The sequence below is a fragment of the Protopterus annectens genome, chromosome 4.part0, assembly GCF_019279795.1.
Source record: "Protopterus annectens isolate FY-2018-M chromosome 4.part0, PAN1.0, whole genome shotgun sequence".
In the NCBI taxonomy this organism is placed as follows: domain Eukaryota; kingdom Metazoa; phylum Chordata; order Ceratodontiformes; family Protopteridae; genus Protopterus; species Protopterus annectens.
Window position 1 is genome coordinate 421,597,413 of NC_056733.1, and position 26,762 is coordinate 421,624,174.

The window sequence follows — 26,762 nt, forward strand, 5'->3', positions numbered from 1 at the left end:
CTCTGTTCTCCATGCTTCTCGCTGGAGGAGGAGGCCCAACCATCTTCAAGGTCATTGCGGCGGCCCTCCCGGACAGCTTCAGCAGCCTCCTCTAGGTCAACCCGTAGCCTCTCTGATGCTGATATGGACCGAATGATGCATCGTTTCCTCCAAACCCACCTGCGGATGGGAGTGCTGCTGCCCCGGGGAGTTCAGCCACACATTTTGCCCCAATAGCTCCTTCTCTGATCCACTATCGGGTTTTGGAGCTTTCGGATCTGAGGAGTCTGGGAGTTAGGAAGTCAGCACCGATGGTTATCACTACCTCAATGCCAGCCATGCCCTCGAGTTTGTTGGATCCCCTTTCGGATCCGAGCTCTCGGGGCCGAGAGCTTTGAGTCGGATCCGAGGGGGCCAGTGGGTCTTCGGCTCCATTTCGGTCGGAGCACACTTCCCTCTCAGGTCCGAGAGCTTTGGCTCCAACACCGATCCCCGTGCCGGATCCGAGGGTGTTAACCGCGGAGCCCAGAGAGATTGGTTCACCCTCGGCTTTCGATGTGGTGGAGAGGGTCCTCTCGAGAGGTTCGAGACCCCCCTTCTCTTTCTTTGGATCCCACCCCTACTCCCTTGCAGTTGGGCTTGTCTTCCATCATCCAGTCCCAGGGACAGCCTGCATTGATGCCCCAGCCCGTTCCACTGGTGGAACACGACCCTGTTGGTGAGCCCTCCTCGGACATTCCCACCGAGGAGGCCCCTCACAAACGTAAGTGTAAGAGGAGGCACTTGGGCTCCCCTGAGTCCCTCATGGTGGACACCGATTTGGAAGAAGGGGAAGGTTGCCCCAGGTCACCCCCCCCCTGAGGACGTCTCCTTTGGAGACATTATGGAAATGCTTTGCCTAAAGGGGGGGTGGTCAGCCAAAAAACCTTCCTCGAATGAGTCTGTGTTCCTGGAGGCGTTCGATGCAGGCCCATCTACCTCTTGGGTGTCCCCTCCGGCTGACCCCCTGGTTGACCTTATCACTACCAGGGCATGGAAGGAACCGGATACTGTAGAGCCAATCCCCAGGAGACCAGATAGGATTCTTAGTCCCGCTGTGGATAGGATGGCTTGGAGTAAGGGTTCCCCGGTGGATGCCATGGTGGTGGCGGCAGCCACCAAGAAGGAACTTGCCCAGGATAGTTCCTCAATCCATCCCCCTGATAAGGAGTCTAGGATGATGGATCATATCGGGAAGTGCATGTTTGCTTCAGCTACCTTTTCTATAAGGGTGCTGAATTATTTGGCCCATGTAATTAGACTTCAGCGGGATCTGGTGAAAGAATACGCTGAGTCTCCCCATGAGTCCATGTCGGCCGAGGACAAATGGACTTTCTCGGCTCGCATGGCCACTCTGAAATCTGTTTCAAACACGCCTATGCGGCTACTTTCCCATGCCATGGAAGGGGACGCTAAAGCCAGTGGGTCAGGCATCGCCTTAAGGCGGCATGCCTGGCTCCAGCTTTGTAAGTTTGCAGAACCTTTCAAGGCGTCCTTCACGAACGCACCCTTTGGTTCTACCCTGTTTGGGAAGACCGTCCGTGACACATTGGTTCAGACCGAGAAAGACGGGAAGACACTGTCTGCCGTTGGAGTCCGCTTCTTGGCTCCTCAAAGGTCCTTTTCCAGGTACCAGAGAGGACAAAAGATGATGTGGTTCCGGAAGTCTCAGCAGTCCTGTTATGCTCCGGACCCTTCGTCCTTCAGAGGCAGAGGGGGGACAAGGTGGACGGCCGGCCCAGAGGCAGGGGGGGGCTGAAAAATTTTGGGTCACGGGAACCTTTTTCTGACTGACCCATGCAGCAGCACTGAGGGGGTTGCCCGACTGCTCCTCTCTGGAGGCAGTCGGGGGGCATTTTTTAAAGCACCTGGCCCAATGGGAGTTCATCACAACAGACCGTTGGGTGCTTCGAATAATATCCAGAGGTTACTCAATACCTTTCATAAAACTGGCTTCTCAGTCAATGGGCCTCTCCGATGTTCCACGCAGTCAGAGGGGAGGCTGTAGCTTTAGAGGTAAAAAAGCTGCTAGGAAAAAAGCCATCCAGCATGTCCCCCCAGGCCAGTCTGGATTAGGCAATTACTCCAGGTTCTTTTTGGTGCCAAAAAAGACGGGGGACTTGAGGCCGATCCTCAACCTTTCAGCAATGAACCTCTTCATTGCCAAGGAGAAGTTCTGGATGGTCACGCTTCAATCCATTCTGCCCCTGCTGCAGGAGAAGGACTGGATGTGCTCCATAGACCTCAAGGATGCGTCCTATCACATTCTCATGGACAGTCGATCCAGGAAGTTCCTCCGCTTTCGGCTAGGAGCCTGTCATTACCAGTTCAGGGTCCTGCCCTTCGGCCTCACCACAGCCCCCAGGGTGTTCACCAAGGTCATGGCAGTTGTAGCGGCCCACCTGAGACTTCAGGGAATAGAGGTTTTTCCTTACCTAGACGACTGGCTCCTTACCACCGCCACCAGGCATCTACTCTGCTTAGCCAGGGATTGCTTCCTACTTCTAGCGTCCCGATTGGGGATCACCATAAACTGGAAGAAGTCATCCCTTCAACCAGTTCAAGTCTTGGAGTTCATAGGGGCCAGAAAAGACACGCTTCAGACCAAGGCCTTCTTGACATCAGACAGACTTCGCAGTTTGACCTTGCACGTTTTAGCCCTTCTTCAGTCACCTGCCCCGTCAACGGAGTCAGTCCTGAAAGCTTTGGGGTCCACGGCAGGCAGAAGCAATCAACCTCGCGCCCTTAGCTCGCTTACACATGAGGATTCTCCAGTGGACTTTGCAGGTTCAGTGGTCCATCCTTCACCACCTGTTGGACTTACCGATTTCTCTCAGCAGAGTTTGCAGAAATTCCCTCATCTGGGGGCTCCAATCTCAAGAGCTTCGGGAAGGTCGACCGTTTATTATGCTGCAACCCCAAGCCACGATGACCACAGCCGCTTCTCGCCTTGGGGGGGGGCATTACGCGGGCAGAACTGTCCAAGGTACGTGGACTCAGACAGAGACCGTTCTGCATATCAGTGTTCTGGAGATGAGGGCGGTGCTTCTAGCATTGCAAGCCTTTCATGCCTTTCTTCCTCCAGGGACTATTGCGATTCAGTCAGACAACATGTCACTGGCCTGGTACATCAACAAACAGGGGGGGACCAGGTCTTACCCTCTTTGCCGAGAGGCCATGAGAGTTTGGGACTGGGTGATATCCACCAACCATTTTCTGTTAGCAATGCACATTCCGGGTCGGTCCAACATCCTAGTGAAAGTCGAACTATCCTCTCACCTTATGAGTGGTCTCAAAATCCCTTAGTAGCGATACAGATCTTCAGCAAGTGGGGTCAGCCTTGCTGCGATCTCTTCGCATCGCCTTCCAACGCGAAGTGCAGCGAGTTTTTCACTCTAATTCCCCCTCCGGGGGAAAGCCCCAGAGACGCTCTAGTTCATGCTTGGCCACCCGGTCTTCTTTATGCTTATCCTCCTCTTCCGTTGATAACAAAATTCTTACAGAAAACTCATCGGTTGGGGAACAAGATTATCCTCATAGCCCCATTCTGGCCTCGTCAAGCCTGGTTCTCGTGCATACGGTCTCATCTTATAGCTCCTCTCTGGATCTTGGATCCCATCCCGGATCTGATATCTCATCCTTCGGGATTGATACCCCCGAATCTGGTCGATCTCAAGCTCTCAGCTTGGTTGATCCAGTTCCATTAGTTGCTAGGACTCCCAGTATCTCGTCTGCAGTCAGATCTGTCCTGGTAGCGGCGCATAAGCCTTCTACCAGAAAGGTTTACAATAGTAAATGGAAGCAGTTTTCCATTTGGGCGTCTCCTAGAAATTTGGACTCTTTCACTGCTCCCATCCCAGCAGTGCTCGATTTCCTATCTCATATTTTTCAGCAAGGAGCCAGTTCTTCTACTGTAAAGGCTGCCATCTTCCATTTTCACATTGGGGACAATCTCAGTCCCCTCGCGTCCACCAAGATTTGCAAGACCTTTTTAAAAGGTACGTTCCTCTTGAGACCTCCTACTAGGAACCCCATCCCTCCATGGGATCTAACTTTGGTCCTTCAGGCTCTGACTGGACCTCCTTTTGAACCTGTAGCTTCTGTTGATTTGAAATTCTTGTCCTGGGAAACTTGTCTTTTTGGTAGAGATTACCTCAGCTAGAAGGGTGTCGGAACTTTAGGCCCTCTGTATTAAAGCCCTGTATCTTGTTTTCCATAAGGATAGGGTCTCTCTCAGGACTAACCCATCATTTCTACCTAAAGTGGCCTCCGAGGCGAACATCAATCAGTCCATTAATCTTCCAGTTTTTTTCCCTAACAATCAAAACAAAGGGGAGTACAAACTTCATTTGTTTGATGTTCATAGACAATTACATTTTTATTTACACAGAGCAGCTGCATTCCGCAAGTCTGATCAGCTCTTTGTTTCCTTTGCAAAACCCTTCTTAGGTAAGCCTGTGTTGAAGGTAACTCGGGCCAGATGGATTTCAAATTGCATTCTACTCACATACAAACTATCTGGCCTGCCGGAGCCTACAGGGGTTCCTGATCATTCTACCCGTTCTATGGCTACTTCTGCTGCATTCTGGTCGAGAGTTCCCTTGGATGACATTTGCTCTGCGGCTACTTGGGTGTCCTCTCATACCTTTATCGCTCACTATAAATTGGATTTAGTATCTAGAGGTAGGGCTGTCTTTGGCTCTGCAGTGCTCCGGAATATCCTTCCTTGAGGACCTCCCAAGTTTTTGATAGCTGGGGACTCTGTCCCACAGGTTGATGATCAAATGAAGTTACCTACTTCAGATAAAGAAGTTATGTACTCACCATAACGTTCCATCTGAGTAGGTAACTTAATTTGTCAGCAGCCGACCCTCCCTCCTTCCCCCAACCTGGTTCTTTGATTACCTGAAACCTAGGATGGTTTCTCAGCTCATTTGTTAATCCTTAGGTTAGGATTCTTCAGGTTGTTGTTTTGTCGTGAGGTTATATAGATGGGCAAACGTGATCTGAGGATTGGAAGGAGGTAGCAGGGTATTATGGGTAAGGAGCTTGGAGCTCGGATCTCTAGCTTGGAAAGCTGCCGGCTCGGATCCAGGTCGGATCCGATACCCACAGGTTGCTGACAAATTAAGTTACCTACTCAGATGGAACGTTATGGTGAGTACATAACTTCTCTTTTTGAGAGCATAGAGAGTAGACGTTAAAAACTCCTTGCAGAGTACGCTGTCAGAAATATTGGGTGAACAAATGGGTATAACTAAGGAAGCAATTCGATTCCTCTGAGCTGGGACTCGAGGTCTAAATTTTCTAGACATAGTAAGGCCTTGTTAAGTGTAATTCTGGTGGCTGCCAAAAAAGCCACAACTAGAAAATGGAAATCTAAGTCTAAACCAACTGTATATGAAGTTTTGAATATTGTACAGAGGTAAAAGAACTAGAAGTCGGATCTTTTAGAAAAGGGTAGAAGCAAATTACTTAGAAACATTTGAAATTGTGGGAGTAATACATGCAGAATACTGTTTTGGAAGAGGAGGGATGCTTAAGGGAAAGCAGGAGCTGAGCAATTTAATGTTGGATTGATGATTATTTAAAAGAACAAATGTATAATGTTTATAACGCAACATGTTGATATGGGTTGTTTTCTTTTGTATAAATGTATGTTTGCCAGTGTCTTAAGTGATAATTCAATAAAGATGTTATAAAAAAAAAAAAAAAAAAAGGGAAGGAACAAAATACATAGAAGTAAATGGAATTTGTGGAAGCAATGCAAGAAGACTAATGTTCAGGAATAGGAGTGAAGTTTACAAGAAGGCAAAAAATGAGTGATGTGTGTACTGTTGTACTGAAAAACAGTGGCTATAAAAAAAGAAAATATATAATGTAAGTAAATGAAAAAATGTTAATATGGTTTGTTTTCTTTTCTGTTAATGTATCTGTGTCAATATTGTAAGTGTTTAAAAAAAACAAGAAGAGTTGTGCTGAGAGGAAATGTCAGAGAAGGAAATACATAGCACTTATCCACTTTAGAAAGCCTTATAATAGATTCAGACTCTTAAAGAGATTAGATCCCTGTTGTGTCTTAATTGCCCAGTATATACTGGAAGACTTTGCCTAAGGTTTTCAAGTACCTAAAGCATGTCTTTAACTGGCCAAATATACGATGTTCTTCTTATTGATCACTACTGCAGTAGCCTTGGCTTATATGGGTTATGTCCTGCTAAGGGTATAAGAGTTGGCTAGCTTACAAAGCTTCAGGGCAACTTCCATGTGATCAAATTGTCAACCAACTCACAATGAGCTGACTAAAACATGTTTGGGCATGAAGCCCTTCAGAACTTTCCTGTCCCCTTTGAAGAAAAAACTTCCATTTTCTTGTATTTACTGATGTTATTTTAAAGCTTGGAGCATTGTGTTTTAATGGACAGTCTTGAGACTAACATACTTTTTAATGGCACGCTTGTTTTTTCTGTCAGTTTTAAAGTAGTGTAAACTAACGGATATTATATTTTCTGTGGAGAAATTGTTTAATTTTCCATTGTGAGACTGCCATAGTGTTTAAAAAGGCTTTTTCATTCTTTTTTTCTGTCAAAAAGGGAACTTTTGTGGACTGGTAGTTTTACTGGCATTTGCTGCTTGTCTTCTCCAGGAAAGCGCGCCTTTTTAGCTTGATAGCAACTCAGCACAGCTCCTCGTGGTGTCCTGCAGAGTGATTCAAGCAGCAGAGAGCAAAAGAGTGACTTTTTCCTGATATAAGTACAATTTTTGTGGCTTTTTTACTGTTTATTATCTAGCGACTGCATTTTCGCCTATTCTCTACTGCATTTTAAGTGATTTTTCTGTGTTTCAACTGTTTAATTGTTTTTGCACTTTAAAAGTTTCTAATTGTTGCAAATTGTATCTGTAGGCTACACACTCAATTGCGCTAGCCGATTTATAGCATTTAAAAGCATTTACTGTCTGTTTTTCTTTCTCTGTTGAAAAAAACAAACAAAAAAAAAAATATCTCTTGTTTTCCCGCCTTGCCTGAACTAGAATAGTCCAGTATCAGAGTTTGCTGATCCCTGGGCTTTGTCTTGGTTCCTGAAACTGTTCCATATCCATATTTGGCCAAGGGAAGCTTCTTTGCTTACCAGTGGGAGTGGGAAGCACTGAGCAGCCTATTCGTCCAATTCGGAGTGGTACAAGCCAGAAACTAGTAGTCCATTGGCCATTTTGGGTCAATTCCTAGCTCTTTTCAACCCCCTGCTATAAAGCATGCTAAAGCGCGCGTTAGCACGATTTAGCGCTGAGGTGCCACAGGAGCACACAAGAGCAGCGGCGGTTAATCAAGGTTAAACCATTCGGGCTACCTAAAGTCCACTCTTCAAATTTTCCCTTAAAACAGCCTTCCTTGAACTGTACTACTGTTCAAACCTGCGTATCCTATAACTAAAAAGTTCAGCTCTACTTGATTCCTAAGTAGACTATTCTCTATCTGTAAAGCCTAGCACTTACTCCTAAAGTACTTTTTACCTTGTTATAGCACTTTTATTATACATAGTACCCCACCAGCCTAAAACCCCTTCTCGAACACCCACATCCCCCGGAGTCCGTTTTTTTACGTTTTTTGTCTACTCCTTCTAGCATGTCGAGGGATCAGTTGCTAGTGTCCTCTCCTGCTCAGCTGGTGAACCTGAGAATATTGAGGCAAAGTTACAATTGCCTCATGTACACAGACAACCCTCTCCTTCTCCCACAAAACACAAATACATGCGAGAGATGCAACTATACAGCCAAACTGGAGGCTGAGCTCTCTCAACATAGGACTGGCAAGACCAGACAGGAGGAGAAGGTAACCACACACAGCACATACCCAGTCTCACATAGTACTATCACAACTTCAAATCATACACATAAACACACAAAGACATACTTGGAGGCTCTGATCAAAAATCTACCAAAACAGCAGAGGCCACCAAAGCAGACACCCAAACAACTGCCACCTCAGAACATAACACATGAAACACATAGACCACATAGTCAGTGTGCCAAACAGTCACAGCCCTTAAGGCCAAACACAATGCCAGACACACTCGTCATTGGTGACTCCATAGTCAGACACACTGACGTCCCACTCACCAGATTGAGTAAGGAGAAGGTCACAGTAAGCTGCCTATCGGGCGCTAGAATCCGCCACATAACGCAAGCACTCAGGTCTCTCAACAGCAGGTACAAGTATGACTCAGTCATTGTCCACGCTGGTGTAAACGACCTGAGACGTGTACCTCCTTGGACTACATGAAAAGAGACATTGAGGAGCTCTCTGATTATGTAGCCCAGGCAGGTATGACCCTGACCTTGAGCAGTATCCTACCTTCACCAAGAATGATGCCACAATACAGAGACAAGATGATCAGCTTTAATAATTGGCTTAAACTCTGGTGTCATTCAAAGGGGATCCAATGTCTGTCTGCCTGGGATGACATGCTGGACAAGCCACGCTGCTTCGCAAGGGATGGCTTGCACCTGCCACCCCTGGGCTTCCGGATATTGGCAAAGGCTCTTGCCACCCCCATAGTGCCTTTTTTAGGCAAGGCTCAAATTCTAAACCTACCACCCTAGAATACAATAAAGGAAAAAAACTAAGGGTAATGCTGCTCAATGCCAGAAGTCTCAACCTCAAGATGCACGCACTCGGGGCCCTTCTCAGTATGGAGAACATCGATGTCTGTGCTGTGACGGAAACCTGGTTCAAGGCTCCTGAGAGCACCCCAGCACTATCAGGCTTTACCTCATATCATGCGTTCCAGCCCCAAAATCCGGACACCACCAAAAAAGGAGGGGGTGTCCATAATCATCAAGGACACCCACACCTCAAGGTTGGTGGCAACGCACGATGCATCGGAGACCATCCAGGTGCAATTAACCATAGGCAAGACTGCTCTGCAATTTGTAGCATGTTACAGGCCACCCTCCCAAACTCAGGAACCTCACATAGCTTTCCTGAAAACACTGGAGGGGATAAATGTATCTCCAAACACCATCATATTAGGTGACTTCAACTACCCTAATATAGACTGGGATCACTACTCAAGCTCAAACACTCTAGCCCAAAGGTTCCTAGAGTTCATAAAATCAAATGCCATGGAACAACTAGTCACCATCCCCACAAGAGGTGAAAACATACTTGATCTCATCATCACGAACATGGGGTCACAATGCTCAACACCAGAAGTATACCCCTCACTGGTGAGATCAGATCATAAACTAATCTCACTGGAGGTCCTCATCCCGCCCCCACCTGAGATAAAAAAGACCACAGTAAAGAACTTCTCAAAAGACGACTTCACACTTCTAAAGACTAGTGTGGTCTCTTTTAAGGCCCCCAAGCCGGCGGAAAACATTACTCAAACCGCTGAATCACTTACAAATGCCTTCTACCAGCACCTACAGGGCTGCATGGATCAGGCAATCCCAAACAAAACAAAGACTCTTTGTACCAAAGGCAAGCGTCCAGTCTGGTGGACCCCAGCCATAAACAAGCTCTACAACAAAAGGAGGAAGCTACTACAAGATAGAGCAAAATCCTTAAAAGGTAAGACACCTTTGATCATCATAAGTAAAAAACTAAGAGCTCTCATAAAATCATCCAAGGCAAATTTTGAGAGAAAAATCGCTAAGGACTCAAAAGACAATCATAAGGCCTTCTTTAGCTATGTTAGAAACCTGGGAGGAAACTCCCAGATATGCTCAGAATTAGTTCAAAATGATGTAAAAATCACGGAACCTACAGACATAGCCAACATACTGGCTGACAGGTTCAATGCAAACTTCTCCCCCCCAAAAGGAGAGATATCTATACCAGAGGATAGTAGCCCCCCAAACATCTCTAACGCCCAGGTGAGAACTGCTCTCTCCAAGGCGGAAAACACAACATCCATGGGACCAGATGGTGTCCCAGGCTGTGTGCTCCATGAACTCAATGAGGAATTAAACCCACAGTTAGGACAGCTGTTCAATCTTAGCCTCACCTCAGGATACGTACCCAAGGAGTGGCGCACGGCAACTGTGGTCCCACTTCACAAAGGCGGTGCCTCCACCTACCCTGGAAATTACCGTCCCATCAGCTTGACAAGCCTGATCTGCAAGGCTATGGAGAGGATCATAATGGAACTCATAAATAAAGATATAGGGGACTTGCAGACTTTGGATCCAACCCAGTTTGGCTTTGTCAAAGGCAGATCATGCCTTTTAAACTTGGTTGACTTCTTCGAATCAGTCACCAAGGCCATTGATGAGGGAAAGGCAGTCCACACAGCCTACCTCGACCTGGCAAAGGCTTTCGACACAATACCCCACTCAGGTATCATTGAAAAACTCATCAGCTTAAATGTAAACCCATATGTCACAAGATGGGTTGCAAACTGGCTAAGTGACAGAACCCACAGGGTCAGAGTTGCTAGCGCCATGTCAGACTCAAAGCCTGTCACAAGTGGTGTCCCACATGGCTCAGTCCTGGGCCCACTCTTGTTCGGCATCTACTTTTCAGAAGTACAAGCAAACACAGTAGGGTTATGGCTGACAAAATTTGCAGATGACTGCAAACTGGGCGCCATAGTCGAGAATACATCTGACACAGATATCCTTCAGAAGGGTCTCATAGAAATGGATAACTGGTGCCAAAGCCATGGCCTAAAGTTAAACGCCAAGAAATGCATAGTCATACCCCTCGGGAAAAACAAGGTTACCCCTAGCTACCATATAGGTGGCAATCCACTGAGCACAGAAGAGGTTATCAGGGATCTAGGGACCCAGGTTGACAGTAACCTCTCTTTTGACACTCACGTTGCCAAAGTGGTTAGGAAGACCTTCTACATTGCCCACCTGATCATGAAGGGATTCACATCTAGATCAAGGGAGGTCATTGTCCCCCTGTACTCATCACTCATCAGACCAATGATTGAGTACAATGCCCCATTCGGAATGTATCTGACCCGACACCTGCAGCAGCTGGAAAGGCCCCAAAAGTTCCTCACCAAAAGAATAAAGGGCCTCAAAAATATGTCTTATGCTGCCCGACTGAAGGAACTCCAGCTCTATTCAGTCACTTACCGTTTGCTCAGAGGTGACCTGTGCCTGACTTACAAGGCCATGTCCAACCCAGAATTGATGAACATGCTTCACCTCAAAAAATCTAGATCCCTCAAAACTACAAGGGCGGGAGACTTAAACCTGGACACGGTTATTAATAGGACGTGTTGGAGGGACAGATTCATCACCCAGAGACTCCCTATGCTGTGGAACAAAATCCCGGTACATGTAAGGCAGAGCACCTCGCTGGCCTTGTTCAAGAGAAATCTTGACCAATGGATGGGAGATCGCAAATATACCCCAGGGATTACCTCAGTGTCACTGCTTGACAGAGGCACAGCAAAATAATGGGCATAGTTAAAGGGGTGGCGAAAGCCACAAAACTCTGGGCTAGGCTTATAAATGCCCTTGGGCAGATAGCCTAGTGTGAACCTATGAACCTATGAAAGATGCACCATTTCTGGCTTGACTATGGAACAGATCGTCTGGCTTATGGTTAGTCCTTCTTCCAACCAAAAACAGAAAAAAATTAAGCAAACAGCTTTTACCACCACAGCAGTCTAGCATTTTGCCTTAGCTCCTGGTGGGTGACTCTGTTGCGGCCATTTGTTGTAACTCAAATCCCTCTGATCTAGCACCTACAGCCACTATGGACTAGGGGTTAGTGACATGCTTTGTGGCTGTTTTGACTCACCTCAATGGGTAAGGGAGGGCCATTCTTGTTGGTCCTGTCAGAGGGATCAGAGAAAGTTTCCCTGTTGTGTCAGAATGCTCTGCCCATCCATGGGAAAGTAGCAGCTGCCATTAGTATCACGGTTGACTTAATTTTTCCTGAGGAAAAAGAAACAGAAAATCAAACGTATTTCTACTCCTCCTCAATTTTTTTTTGGATAGGAGTAGTTTACTGGGCTGACTCAGGAATTAATTCAGGCTATTGATCCTTCTTAGAGTTTCTGGTAATAGAGAAATGGATGCCTGTCTTCCTGAGGAGATTCAAGGTACTGAATCTGAACAGGAATATGCAGGGATGGAATCAGTGTTTTGCCCTCAGATTTCGGATTCAGACTTAGGGGAGAGCTCAGTTTCTGATTCTTCCTGTCGGGGGTCTCTTTCTCTGAGACTATTGCTAGAATGTCCGAGTGTTTACAGTATGAGAACACTGAAGTGTTTCAGTCCCTCAGAAAATACATACTACGAGTTGTTAAGAAGGATATTCCAGAACCTCCAACCATTCCTCCTGTCCTGTCTGCTTTAGAGGATGTCTCTCTTACTGTCTGCAGTTTTCCTGGTAGTCAGCCAACTGTCCCTAAAAGGCCAGATACGATATATAAAGTTCTACAGTCTTTTAAGTTTTTATGCACTATTCCCAAACCTGACCCAGCAGCTGTAGCCTTAGTTGACTCTAGTGCTGCTAAAGCAGTTCATTAATTCAAATCCTACTCTTTATGTTATGAATGGGAAAATTATTGATAGGTATGGGGAAAAAAGTCTATACTTATTCAACTTTGATTTTTCAGAATTTTAAATTCTCAGGCTGCTATGTTTGTTCTAACATATTGTGAAAGTATAAGCCATGTTTTATAGGATCATAGGAAGTTACTAGGCTAATGGCCCTAGGGCCCTTACAAGCCTAGCCAAGTTCTACCCTTATTTCCACGATCAGCACCTGTTGCCCTTGTCCAAGAGGGACACAGGTAGAACCCCCGTGGTGAATTTATGGTTACCCATCCATTCTTCCAGATTGCTTTTGAAGAGGGCCAATGAGGTGCTCTATTTGACATGAAGTGGGAGTCTGTTCCAAAGGTGTGGTAACTTCTGTGAGACAAATCTGCCCCTCCAGCAGGTTCTATTAATGTCACATACCAGATTAAGGTCTTTAGAGTGAATAACCTGTGTACCATTTGACTTGCGGATATGCATAATTTCCAGTAAAGCAAGGTCAAAGATTGCCTCTGAGTAGTCTAAGTGAAACAGAATAAAGTGGCAATGATTTCAGATGATCCACACTGGACAGATGCTGAAGACCTTGAATTTTCCTTGTGAGGAACCTTTGTGGTCTCCAGTTGCTGCAAGTGCTTGGAAAGGTACATACCAAAAGGGGCATTGTACTCTGTTATTGGCCTGATGAGGGAAGAGTACAGGGAGGTCATAACTTCTTTTTTCTGGAGGCAATGCCCTTTTGAGATGAGCAATACAGAATCCCCTTCTTACCACTGTGGAAACATGGTGCCCAGGTCTCTCACAACTGAGTGTATACTTAGGATGTTGCTCATAATGTGGTACTTAGCAGGAACATCGTTCTTAACGAAAGGGATGATAATACGTATTTTTGCTTTGAGTATAAGGACATGACCTATCTTATCTACAGTTTCTTTTTGTGTGGAAAAACTCCTTTAAATAACTTTTTTTGTCTATTGCATAGGTCACTACTCATTGTTTGTATGACTCTGATGCTGTTTCAAGGGCCGAGGCCACTGGTACTGTTTTAAGGACGTTTGTGTGGCTGTATTCTCAGAACCTGCTAGATGATGTAAAATGAGATTTTAAATTCTCCCTGAGATAAAGATTTAGTGTTTGACCCTTCTGCTGCAGAGATGATCAAAAGGTACGATGATAGGGGCAAGCAGATCCAAGGAATCTTTAATAGTTTTCAGCACTCTTTTTCCAAATTGTCCAAGGGATTTTTTTTCTCCTCATCCAGTTTTGGCAAAAAACCTGAATAAATAGTCTCTACAGAATTCAGGTAAACAGACGTTTGAGAAGTGGTTCCAAAAAGAAGTTTCAAACCTCCAAAAACCAAGAACTAACAAGTCTTCTGAATGACTGTTCAAGAAACCTTGTGAGCCCCTCCTCCCACCCTGGCCCCTTTTATCTTCCTGAAAGTCTGAATCTCCATTTTTTTCTCTTTGGCAGTAGATTCAACAGGGTCACTGATGGCAGTGGGGCTAAATTCCTCATTTCTGGGGGGGGCATTCTTCATTCTGCAAATAAGCACTTTTTATTTCCACCTGTTCTTCTTCATATGATGTCCCAAGGAGTGAAAGAACCAGTTCCTCCTTCCCAGGTTGGAAAATTAGTTTATTCAAGGATGTTCATAGTGCCAAAGAAAGAAAATGTGTGGAAACCAGTTCTGGATCTTACTTTCCTAAACCTGTTTGTACTAGTGCCCAAATTCAAAATGTCAATTCACAACCTGTTACCTCTCTTTCAAGTTTCCTAGTAGCACAGTACTTAAAAGATGCTTATCCCTATTCATCCAGACTTCACGTGTTTCTTAAGGTTTTGTGTGCTTGGATCAGATTAACAGTTCTCTGCCTTCCCCTTTGTACTATCCGGTGCACCAAGAGTGCTCACAAAGTACCTTGGTCCAATTATAGCTCATTGTAGACTACAGGATATCCACATTTTCCATATTTAGATAGCTGGCTTATCTTTGTAGTCTTTTTCAAAATGTCAGGACTCTGTCTCTTTGGTGAGAGATCTCTTGCACAAGCTGGGATTCCAAGAGAATATTCAAAAGTCTTTCTTGATTCCCTCACACAGGATTGTGTTCCTGGGATGTTAACCAGACACCTCAGTTCAAAAAGCTTTTCTTCCCAAGGGGCAAAATCCCAGATCTTCATATATTTCTATTTCTAAGGTTTTCCACTTGGAATTCATTCACTGCGAGGGAATACCTCAGGATTTTGGGTTTCGTGGCATCAAGGATTCTCTCTGGCAAGACTCCACATGAGAAAGATACAGTGGTATCTGAAATCTCTTTGGTCCTACCATCAACACCCTTTGTCTTATCAGATCCCAGTACCAGGTCCAATTATAGCTCATTGTAGACTACAGGATATCCACATTTTCCATATTTAGATAGCTGGCTTATCTTTGTAGTCTTTTTCACCTACAACCTTCTGCACCATGGGAAAGTATGGTGGAGACAACAGATATGCATGTTTAAATCCAGGTCTCCCCTTCTCCCTCCCTCAAAAACAGTCAGTTACCACATATGCTTCGGACTTTGCTTGGGAAGCAGTTTTGAGAGGGATAAAAGTGCAGGGGATGTGGAACACCAGGGACAGATGCAAGCACATAAATATCATAGAGATGTTTACCCTGATCAAGGCACTCCACTCTCTGAATTATCTTTAGTCCCTAGGACTTCTTCAAGTGATTACAGACAATACCACAATCATGTGGTACATCAACAAGCAAGGGGGAACCAGGTCATGCCCCCTTTACAGACCAGACATATTAGCTTAGGATATATCTTTACAGCAAAAGGTCACTCTACAGGCATCTTACTTTCCGTCAGAGCAAAACTCTGTGGCAAACAAGCTGAGCAGGACCAAGGCAGACCCTTATGAATCTAAAATATATCAGGGGGTCTTCCAAGATTTGATCCCTCTGTGGGGAATTCCTCAAGTAGACCTCTTTGCCTCCTCTCTGAAGAATCAACTGGCACAGTTCTGTTCCTCCAGGACTCCATTCAAGAAGGCCTGGAAGACAGATGCCTTTTCTTTGAAAAGGAATGTTCCTGTATGCCTTTCCATTAATATCCAGGATACTTCTGAAGATTCAGAAGGAATCCCCCAAAATCATTGTGGTGACTGCCTTCCAGAGCAGGCATCCGTGATTCTCCCTTCTTTTGGAAATGGCCAGGGGCAATTGCCACAAGCTTCTTCACAGAATACATCTACTCACACAAGAACAGGGATGTTTGATACACCCAACATCACTCATCTTCAGTTGACTGTTTGGATGATAGGGTCTTAATTCCTTTTGGGCACCTGTCTTCTGAGGAAGTGCAGCAGGTACTAATGGAGGCAAGAAAGCCTGCTACTAAAAAGTAGTATATTAGCAAATGGAAAAGGTTTTCTAGTTGCTGCCAACAACATAACCAGCACCCATTCAGGGCTAATTGTTCTCTGGTTTTACAGTATTTGTGTGAATTACAATCTTGTGTCCTTTCTTATTCATATATCAGGGTTCATTTATAGGCCATTTCAGCATGTCTGCCCATGTATCTTCCTATTTCAAGGCAGTGTCATGTCAAAATGTTCTTGAAAGGAGTTTTGCATAAGAGGCCTCCAGGTAAACCGGTGACCCCTCCTTGGGATCTTAATTTTATGTTACAGAAGCTAACACTTGCTCCGTTAGAACCAGCTATTCTAGCTTACTTGAAGTTCTTAACATGGAAAACGGTTTTAATGATTGCTCTGACCTCTGCAAGAGAGATATCTGACTTGCAAGCTCTTATGGTAAGTAAACCCTACCTCATTTTCCATATGGACAGTTGTTTTTTTTTTTTGAGAACTAATCCTTCCCTTTATGCCTAAAGTGGTATTTGAGTTTACTTTAAGCCAAAATATCCATCTCCCTGTTTTCTTTCCTCAACATTTATTTTTCTTTCCTCAACATTTATTTTTTGTCATTCCTAGCATTGTCATTTTAGGGCTCAGCCTCCCTCTCTCTGCTGGCAGGAAAGCGCTGAAGGGTTTGAACCCAAACTTTTTTCTCAAGCTGCTTGACAGTTTGGGTGTGTGGAAGGTGCCCTGAAATCTTGGAAGCTGGTTGGCTATTGTATCCTTGGCAGGATATGACTCGTATAATTAAGAGTACCAGCAGAGATCATTCATACATTACTGTTATGTACTGTTATGAAACGTTCAGCTTACACAACTGTACTGTTTTCTGTTCATCCTTATTTAGGGTCTCTATTTGCATCTGTCCTCCGCAGCAGTTTCTCTACTGGCATGTCTATTTGCAAATTATAGCTGGCATCTTTCTTCTATGTAAGAGAGTCAAAACACTTGCATGCTGTTTCACCTTGCATATTTCAGTTGTTTATAATTGTGCACTGTTTTACAGTTATCTACTTTTGTGTTCTCACTGCACTTTGCAGTGTGGTGTCATTCTTGTATCTTACCCTTTCTGAGTACTGGCCAAAGTTTGCTGTTGTGCCAGATATATGCATTATGTACTGTGTGGATATCTGACATGTACTTTGAAGATGACCTTGCTGTTGAGTAGATAATACCCACTGCAGCTGATTTACAATCCACCCTTTAGACCTTTGGGTGGGAAGGTCTGTGTGCATGCATTCTCATTCTAAGGCATCGATTGCAGGTAACATAGTCACTGTATTGGTGAAACTTCCTGTACCTGGGCGTGGTGTTCAGTATTGTGGTAGATTGTGCTTATGACACACCAAGCATGTTTTCTGTATGCCTTGTAATTAACATCTACTGCTACAGTTGTATAGCTACATATATTCATCTCCAGTAATGCTGGCTATCCAGGTGTTTCTGTGTGCTGTTAGCACACTTTGCATACAGGTGCCTCTTGCTGTGCCATGGTAATACCATTACAGTAAAAAAGTGTCAATTTTCTGTTTTGTCTCCATCAGCACTCTTAGATTTCTTGGCATGTTTAGAAAACCCATCTCTCCACTGCAGTCTGATACCCATGTCATTTGCCATTTTTTGAAGTGCAAGCAGTGTGTTGGTATGGTCATTATAATTCCTATGTATTTGCTCAACATTCTGTTATCTTTCATTAGTTATGACTAAGTTTTATAGTGTTCCTAAAATGGAAACCCACTGAGCACAACACAGTTGTAAATCCCACCCAAAGTTTATGTTTTACCTGCAGTCTGTTTAAAAAAGACAAATTATAGTAACTTTCAAGGGAAATTATGTGGTTCTTTCAGCTATAAAAAAAAGTTGACTTTCTTTGCTTAAATTGAATAATCTCAATTACATTTTTAAGATGGAAAAAAGATTGGGAGAGCACAAAGATATGTTTTTCCTTAAGTAACAAAATTTCATTAAACATTTACAAGTCTCAGTGGATATTTTTAAGTCTCTCTTGTTTAAAGTGAACAAAAGTGAAAAGAGGCAGTAGTTTTGTAGATATGGAGGACTATGGCAACTATCGAGTGTTGTCATATTAGTAAACAAGAGTTTAAGAAAAGAAGATTGAATGTCCTAATTGATATTTTTTTTAAGTGGAAAGGTGTGGAAATTGCACTGTCATTTCACTATGCCTATAACTTGGCAAATAACCAACTCACTGAGTTGTCGGACATTGGGAATTCAGCATGGTGAAAAAAGTAAATGCCAGTGTTTTTTAATGGGAGCAAGCCCCCCCCCCCTTATACCCCCCCATATGGGAGGCAACCCTCCCCCGCTTGAACTTACATATACCACCTCCTTGATTGCACCAACACAAAGAAAAGAGACACTTGTGAAAACAAATGATTCACTGCCGCTGCAGTTTACTTAGAAACTGTACTGGCAGTGATTTTGTATGGAAAACAGTGACAGGAGAGTTCAAGAGGAGTTGAACTAAATCAGATGGAACCCCTTACAGTTTGCACTCAGTGAGGTGTATGCAACTTCTGTGCTTATCAACATGGAATAATAGCATAGTCAGGGGCAGCAACTCTAAATAGTTGATGTGAAGCACTCAGAATGTAAAATAAAAAAAAATCTGAATAAAAAATTATAGCTGAGATTTTTGCTTTTTTCCTGTCATACTCTGAAAGAATGACAAAAAAATGTCGGGTACAACAAACTCAGGTTAAGTAGCCTATTGCAGTAAGGGTGTGATAGGAAAGAATCTGCTACATTTTGTAGCAAGGCTTTATTCCAGTAATACAACTTGCAGTAGTTCATGTTCAAGTCTGAAGAGGAAAGGGGCAGCTGAAATTCTAACATTCCAGGTCTCTTTTCAGTCTTTTTATCTACATTGTCACATTTTCTGCTTGTTTTTGATTTTTTCAGAGCAAGTTAGAAGCTGCAGCTGACATTCCTGAACTGAAGCAAGCTGTAAAAGCTGAACAGATTGCTCTTGGGAGACTAGAAGAGTTTATACATAAAGCAGGTACTCAGGAGGCGTCATTTCTGGAGGTAGCAGCTCGGGACCTTTCCTACAGCCTGGCAAGAATCTATGCAGGTAAAGTGAGTATATGTGTCTCTCTCTCTTTTCAAATACCATCAGGGACTGTTGCATCAGGTAATACTTTGAGCTGAATATCAGCAGCGAGTGCTACACATAAGAAAGCTGACCTTGGTGCCTGTTTTGTGGAAGAGTGCATAGGTAAGGGAAGCAAGACTTGGCCTTACCTTACCTACACACTAACTGCAGTGGTGACTGTCAGATTGTGGTACAGGGAAATAGGCTTGCTTGGAGTAGAATGGGACTGGAAGTGCAGATTTGGCAACCCACTAATGCTTGAGCAGCTGCGTAAAATTTTGCTGGCCTCTGCCCATTTAGGAAGGCTAGAAAGATCCTAAATTGGAATTGCCAGTGAGATTTCATGACTTTGATGTGAAAGCTTGCTTTGAATTGGGTTTTCATAGATTTAAGCTATATGTTTTATTTATTTATTTATTTATATTTGTTGGCCGGGAGCGTCCGACTAGACTTGGGACCATTTTCAGCGGAGGCCCAGGGAGAAAAGCTCCACAGTTAAAATAGAGACAGTAGTTACATTGGATTACATAGCGATTAACAATTTACATAGCAATTACTTACAACATATTTACAGATGAAGAACATAGTACATCAGTAGACAACTAGAATCTTTATCTGTGAAGTACATAACGGACATTAACAGATGTAACAATAAGAAGTTCCTGCTGTATAATAAGTACTAGGCTTATGAGCATCTGAGCTTGCTATAATCAAGGTAGTTAGTGGAGTGGAAAGAAAGGTAGTGGTTGGATGGGGTGGGTGATATTAGAGTGGGAGTTGCAAGGGCATAGCCAGCATGTTTTTAGGTGCACTTTTAGTAAAATTTTGAAGTGGGTGCATGATGGTGTGGAGATAATTGTGGGAGGGAGGGAGTTCCATAATTTGGTTATGGTGCAAGAGAATAGTGCTTCACCAGCAGGAGTTGGAGGTTTGTCTTTTGGTGATGTCTAAATGTGATGTCTAATTATACTGCTTGCATATGAAATATATTGTACAACTGTAAAAGGAGACAGTAAGCCTATCTTTTCTGTTCTCTAATTGAATTTAACATTCTGCTACCCTTTCATTTCCCTTCCATCCCTCTCGCCCTTTTTTCACCTCATACCCTGTTGAATACCTCTATGGAATCTCTTTCAACGGTACTGGCTGTTCTTTCTATGGGTCCACAACCCTCTCTGTGGAAAAGTGCTTTTGGAGTTCCTTGAAGTAGTTCGTCCGTACACTCTGCTACATATACTCCTCCTGACTCACTTTAGGGTTACCACCTGTCAGGAATTTACCCCGATAGTAAGGAAATCAGGGTCTCTGTCAGGAAATCCAGTAATGGTGAGTACTTGAAAAGGATTTTAAATACTTTTGAGCGCTAACATAACCTGAAGTATACTTCCTAAAATATTTAGTTCTTCACCTGAATTTTTTGTCTGTACTATATACAGTGTAAAAGCAGTAACTGCTGTGGCTTGTTTCTTGTATACTTCTGTTTATATCGATGTGTGTGTGTGTGTGTGGGGGCAGTTGTTGAAATGTGTGTGTGTGTATATATATATATATATATATATATATATATATATATATATATATATATATACACATACACACACATACATACACACACACACACACACACACACACACACACACACACACACACACAAGAACAACACGGCCATAATTTTTCACTGTTCATCACAAACATCAGCATTGCACACAGTAAGTGGCTGTCTTTGGTGGTCTGGCCAGGATATGTTTCAAAGGGTTCTACTTTGTTCGAAAATATGTTACATCGAACAAACCAAGTAGATGCCCACTTCAGCGAACGTACATTTCAATGAAAGTGCACTTTCTCTAAAGTCTAGTCGCCGGATCGTCTGACTTAAAAAAAAAAAAAAAAACGGAAAACATGTTATGCAGGGGGGCAAGCCCCCCTGCACCCTCTACACCCCCTACTTAAATATACGAACTCTGAGATCACACTACAGCGAGGAAAAGGGAATATTCCCATTCCACACTGTATTGTGATCTCTGTACTTTGTTTTTGAAGTTTTGGTACTTCGAACAACTGGTCTCGACCAAGTGGGTTTCAAAGTACTGAAGCTTCATATAAACAAAGTAAACCAGTTTCAAAGGAACATATCATTGGTACAGTGGTACGTAAGTAGTGTTGCCTTCTCACAAAGCTTGTCCCCATGCCTGAGTTTTTATCTGTAGCTGCACCCTTCTGAAGTCTGCAGGTCCTCCCTGTCTTTGTGTGGGTTTTATTCAGGTGCTTTAATCTCTTGGAGCGCCCCAAAGACATGCCATAAGTGAACTAATGTTCTTTCAGTTTTTCTATAGAAAATATGCTGTATGTGTCTGAAAAATAATATTAGTGGGTGCTTACGTAAGTCTCCAGGGTAGTTTAAAAATAAGGCATAAAATGCATTACAGAATATCCAGACTCTGAGTTTGGGGGGGGGGGTATCGTTACTGGCTGCACAACTGGCTTATTAGAAACTTCTGCCTTGAGCACTTCCTAGTGTAAATATAACCCCGTTCAGAGATGAGCACAGAAAATCGGTATAATTTGTGTGGGACTGGGGATATTGTGGTCATTATTTCTTTAATTTTTGTATTGTTGTCATTACTACTTTAATTTTTGTAACAGTAAAACTTCAGGGACATGCACAGAAGATCACAATAGCTTGTGTGTGTTGGCTGAGGACTTCAAAATTACATTTTAGAGGTATACACAGAAAGTCACTGTAGCTTGTCTAAGGCCAGTGTACTGCGTGGGAGCAACAAGTTGGAATGAATTACTATGAGTGTTATTTTATTTTCACTTTCTTCACAGCTGAAGTCAGATATATTTATAGGTGGCTGTCTCCTGGGGATAGAGGAAAGGAGGAATGCTGTATCTGAACAGCTGACGGCAGTACATTGAAATATGTTGTACTCTATTTGTTCTTTCACTTTCATTCTAATTTGACTTCAGTGGAGTACACACCATGCGTCTGTCAAAGGGGTACACAGAACACGTGTCTCTTTTGAAGTTAGGACTGAGAAGACATGCTGTCTAGATGTATGATAGCAACAACCTGTAATATATGACTATGGGCATTTGTCCTTTCACTTTTATCACAATTTAGCACCCAAATGGTACACAGACATTGATTATATTTTTTTTTTAATAAGGAGGAAGGCGGTCATCCCAGACATGAATTATATCCCTGCACTAAAATTTTCTTCTTAGTTTATGGGTAATTACTACTCAGTTTATTGGTAACTACTGTGTCGGCCTTGAGCATATTAACCCTTAGACATAACTTACTTCTTCCTTCAGTCTTAATTTTTGTCCAGGCCATCATTAGACCAGAGATTGTAGAAAAATCCCTAAAATGCATTTCAGAGCATTTAGAAACCCAGAGTTTCTAGGAACCTAACAGCCACCAAACCCCTGATTTAATTACATTATTTCCTATACAATTATTACAGTACAACCTTGGCCAGTTAAGATGTTTCGAAAGCATGGAGAAAACTGACAAGTAAGACAAAGTGTGAGAAAACAAAATAAATGTACTCTGGATAGTATAAAGAGACAAGGAAAAGAGGAAAATGGATTGTATGCCAATGTAACAGTAGAGAGCTGTGCGGGGAGCTCCATGGAACACTTTGGCTAGGGCCTCATATCATCTAAGGCTGCCCATGCAGACACTGAAGTTAAAAGAACATTTACTAAAAGAATTTCATTGCTTAAAACTATTGACTGTGGAACTAGATGCAAGCACTTAATTTTCATTTTGTTACAGCTGTATTTGTGGAAAGTTAATAGTAGTATATAAGATTTCCAAGATCCTGCATTAAAAACTATGTTTAATGTTTAAATTAACAGGCATACAAAAACACACAGACATAACAGCATGAATTTTGTGACTAGAATGGGGAGTTCTGGTTAGAACAATATACCTATAAGTATGAGAGAGTCGAAGAGCCTTAACATTTTTAAAAGAAATTTGGACTTTTGGGCTGGAGATAAAGTATGAGCCATTTCTGGACGAATCAGTGTTTCTTGATGGCCGTTTGGCCTAAACACTGAATCTGAACTTATGAATTTATGATATTGTGCACTTATATGCTTCTAGTTTGTTCTGTTGTATAGAAAGATCTGCAGCTCCTTTAGTGCCAGCTTAGATATATATATATATATATATATATATATATATATATATATATATATATATATATACATATGTGTGTGTGTATATGTATATGTGTATATATATATTTATATATATATATATATATATATTTGGTTGCACCATTAATCTTATAAGTAGAGTACAGTGTGTTTCTACAGCATCTTTTCCTTGTCACTGTATTCTGATGAAGTTCTTTGCATCATTAAAGGACGAAAGCACTTAATACCAGTTTTGTCTGTGTGTATTTCTTTATTTTTACCGCAGTGAGTTTGTTTTAATTTAGTTTTCTCTGAGCTTTTTGGTTGTATTATTATAATATATATATATATATATATATATATATATATATATATATATATATATATATATATATATATATATATATATACATATATACATATATGTATATACATACATACATACATACACATACACACACACACCTATATATATAATATATTTTTCACTCCATCCCATGCATCCATCTCTTGACTTTCCCCTGGATTCCTTTCAGCATCTTGATGCCTCTTCGTTATGTGGTCTGCAAGACCACATAGTGTACTGAAGGTGTGGCCTGACCAAGGATTGATGGATCACAAACATTACTTTATTGTTCTGAAGTCTGTTCCCCTGTGGATGCACTCCTTCAATCCGCTTGCTGTTTACACTGCCCTTCTACTGTCCTCTTGATTGACCATTCCAAGTATAATCAACACTCCTAGATCCTTTTCCTGCTGTTTACTACCATTTACAAATGTCCAGGTCGTACCTCACACTAGAAGTGTTGTGGCACAGTACTTTGCATTTGTCTGCAGCGAACAACAGCTGCCACCTTTCTGTCTACTTGGCAACATTTTCAAATCCTTCTTTACATTATTTCTCCATCATTCAGTGCTGCAACTGTCAGTGTTTTAAGATGTACATCCTACTCTGTTTATTCAGATATGTCAGAAACACTTAGATTGAAGAGTACTGAACCCAGGACTTGACCACCTGCTGTACTTTTACTAGTCAGTTTGTGTTCTTAATATTATACATGTTCTTCGTGTTTCACTGTTACAGTCATTACTAGTGGAATGGGATCTGATCCCCTTGGGTACAGGTTTACCATGGTGCATGTAGCAGAAACGAATACAATGGCTTATCCATTTTGAAACAGTCTGCTTTGAAATAGCTTTTCCCTCTGCCCCTGCAGCAAATGCCACCAGTAATTGCTCAGATTTTCTTAGAGATTTTGTCCAGTTTAAGTAGAACCTACATTTATGGTAAGTATACACAACTGTACTTTCTCGCTACAGACTTCCAAGATGACTGCATACTGATCAACAGCTTAACTTCAGCTCTCCCAGTGTGAAAACAGAAATGGAGCAAAAGGAGTGCCATTGAAACTGTTTTGGGGAAAAATTCAATTGCTGGCGAATAGGTACACTCCACGAGTGCCAACAAAGAAGAAATCTGGAAAACCTGAAAGAAAATTGACCAGAACAGGCAAAGAGAAAACCCTGTTTGGAAAAGATTATGCAACTGTTCAGCAAAAAGCAGTTCAACCTTCAGCTTTGGTTCAAGAGATGGCTTCCAGTAATGTAAAGGAAATAATCGAATGTACTTGGAGTTAATTAAAATAAATGAAACATTTAAGAAATCAACTCAAATGACAAACGTCTAGAAGAAGAGAAGAAACTTTAAGTAGCTGTTCAGATGAACTGAAACAACTGCAAAAATCAGAGGTTTGAATGAAAAAGCCGACTGAATATGAGAATTCTCGAGGAGAACTGTTCCAAAAACTAGGTGAGTTAGAAGAAGAAAACCTTAGATTTTCTACTGTACCAGACTAACCAAAAGGAGCAGACCGTATTCATTTTATGAAAGCACAAATAAACGGCTGGAATGGTGCTCCACAGCAGGATTTGTTAATTGACAGGGCATGAGAGAGGACATGCAGGCGGGTGGTGTGAAAGAGCATGATGTAGAGGACAGGAGGAAATGGAAACAGATGATCCGCTGTGGCTACCCCTAACGGGAACAGCCGAAAGAAGATGATGGAGTGTGTGCACAAACCTGAACATGAGAAATCAGCCTATACCTATATTAGTAAAGATGCAGTCATACTGTCTGAAAGAGTTGATCCTGACAAAACTGTGCCCAAACGACAAAGTATTAAAAACTGTTAGCAGCAGAGTGTTTGTAGAAAATGAATGTTAAGTTGTCAATCTCGCCTTCATTCTTGCTGGATGGGTTCGGAGCCGATCCTCGGCTCCAACTCGGCACTTGCTTTAGCTCGAGAACTCCTTTTACCAGCTCGAGGCAACCCTATATCCCATGATGCAAGGCGGAACTACCTCTGATCTCGTTTGCTGCTTAGCGAAAGAGGTCTCCTTTGCCAGCTGAGGTAAGTTTTTCTTTGTAAAATAAGAAAAAGTGTAGTTAGGGGTTTCATTTTTCCCTTTTAGTGTCAGTTTAGTCTGTAGTTAGTTACAGCCCTCCCTATTCCCTTGTTTTCAAACTTTTTATAATCTTAATCTAAAGTTTTTTTAGTCAGGCCTATTTCCCCATTGGTTATTCCCTTCCTGTGTGTTTGTGTAAGGGATTAATTTGTGTGTTTGTTGGGATTGTTTGTGTTTCCATCCTCCTAGGATGTCAAAGGAAGGCAAGGTCTCAGGCTTCAAGAAGTGTGACCAGTGCTGTCAGAAAATGTCTCTGACAGACGGTCACACTTCTTGTGTTTATTGCCTGGGGCCTTTGCACCTGCAGGACTCCTGTGCGTTGTGTCATGCTTTTAGCCAGAGAGTCCTGCAGGAAAGGAGGAATAAACTCATCCTCCGAGGCTTACTTAAGCCAGAAGGTTCTCCTCCTAAATTAGGGTCAGGAAAACCTCTTAAACCACCGAAGGCTCAGGCTACAGTGTCCACCTTCCTCCGGTGGCTCCGGCTCCGTCAGAGCCGATATCGGCTCCGGCTGGAGTCGATACATCTTCTGTTCAAGTAGTGGGTTCGGCGCTGACCAGCTCCGATACCCTGACTACTGTGGCCTTGTCGGCTCCGGCTGGAGCCGACATTTCATCCAGCATCGGAGCCGAGATATCCTCGGCTCCATCTGGAGTTCAAGGGACTTCGGCTCCGATGGCTTCGACCCGTAAGAGATCTCGGTCTCCTTCTATACTGAGTATCCACTTGGCTCCGGGGTCTCCCCTTTTGTCGGAGCGGAGCCATCGGAGCCGATCTTGGAGATCTTCCAGGCTGTCTGACCACGATTTAGAGAGGGTGGTAAGCAGGCTGTTGAAGTCTCAGGCACTGGCCCAAATGCTCCATAGCCCGTCTCAACAGACTTCGGCTATAGCCCCAATCCTTGAACTTCCTCCTCCGACTCCACACCGCAGTTCGGAGCCGGAGCTTCTCGGGACAGCTACTGTTTCGATGCCGGAGCCGATACATCCTTCGGCTCCGTCATCCTCGGCTCCGATCTCCTCCTTGAGACCTTCCTTGGAGGGATCCGGTCGTCGGGTTTCCACTGTCTGCTCCGAGGGGGCTAGTG

At 43.2% G+C, this 26,762-nt stretch overlaps 1 protein-coding gene across 1 annotated transcript in view; it reads left to right on the forward strand.

Annotated features, from left to right (window-relative positions):
- Positions 1–26,762, forward strand: part of LOC122799363 (acyl-CoA dehydrogenase family member 11-like) — a 2,063,282-nt gene that overhangs the window by 1,592,504 nt on the left and 444,016 nt on the right. Inside the window, exon 12 of the mRNA XM_044068366.1 lies at positions 18,864–19,035. Coding sequence (XP_043924301.1) covers positions 18,864–19,035 — 172 coding nt within the window. The remainder of the gene's footprint in view (positions 1–18,863; positions 19,036–26,762) is intronic.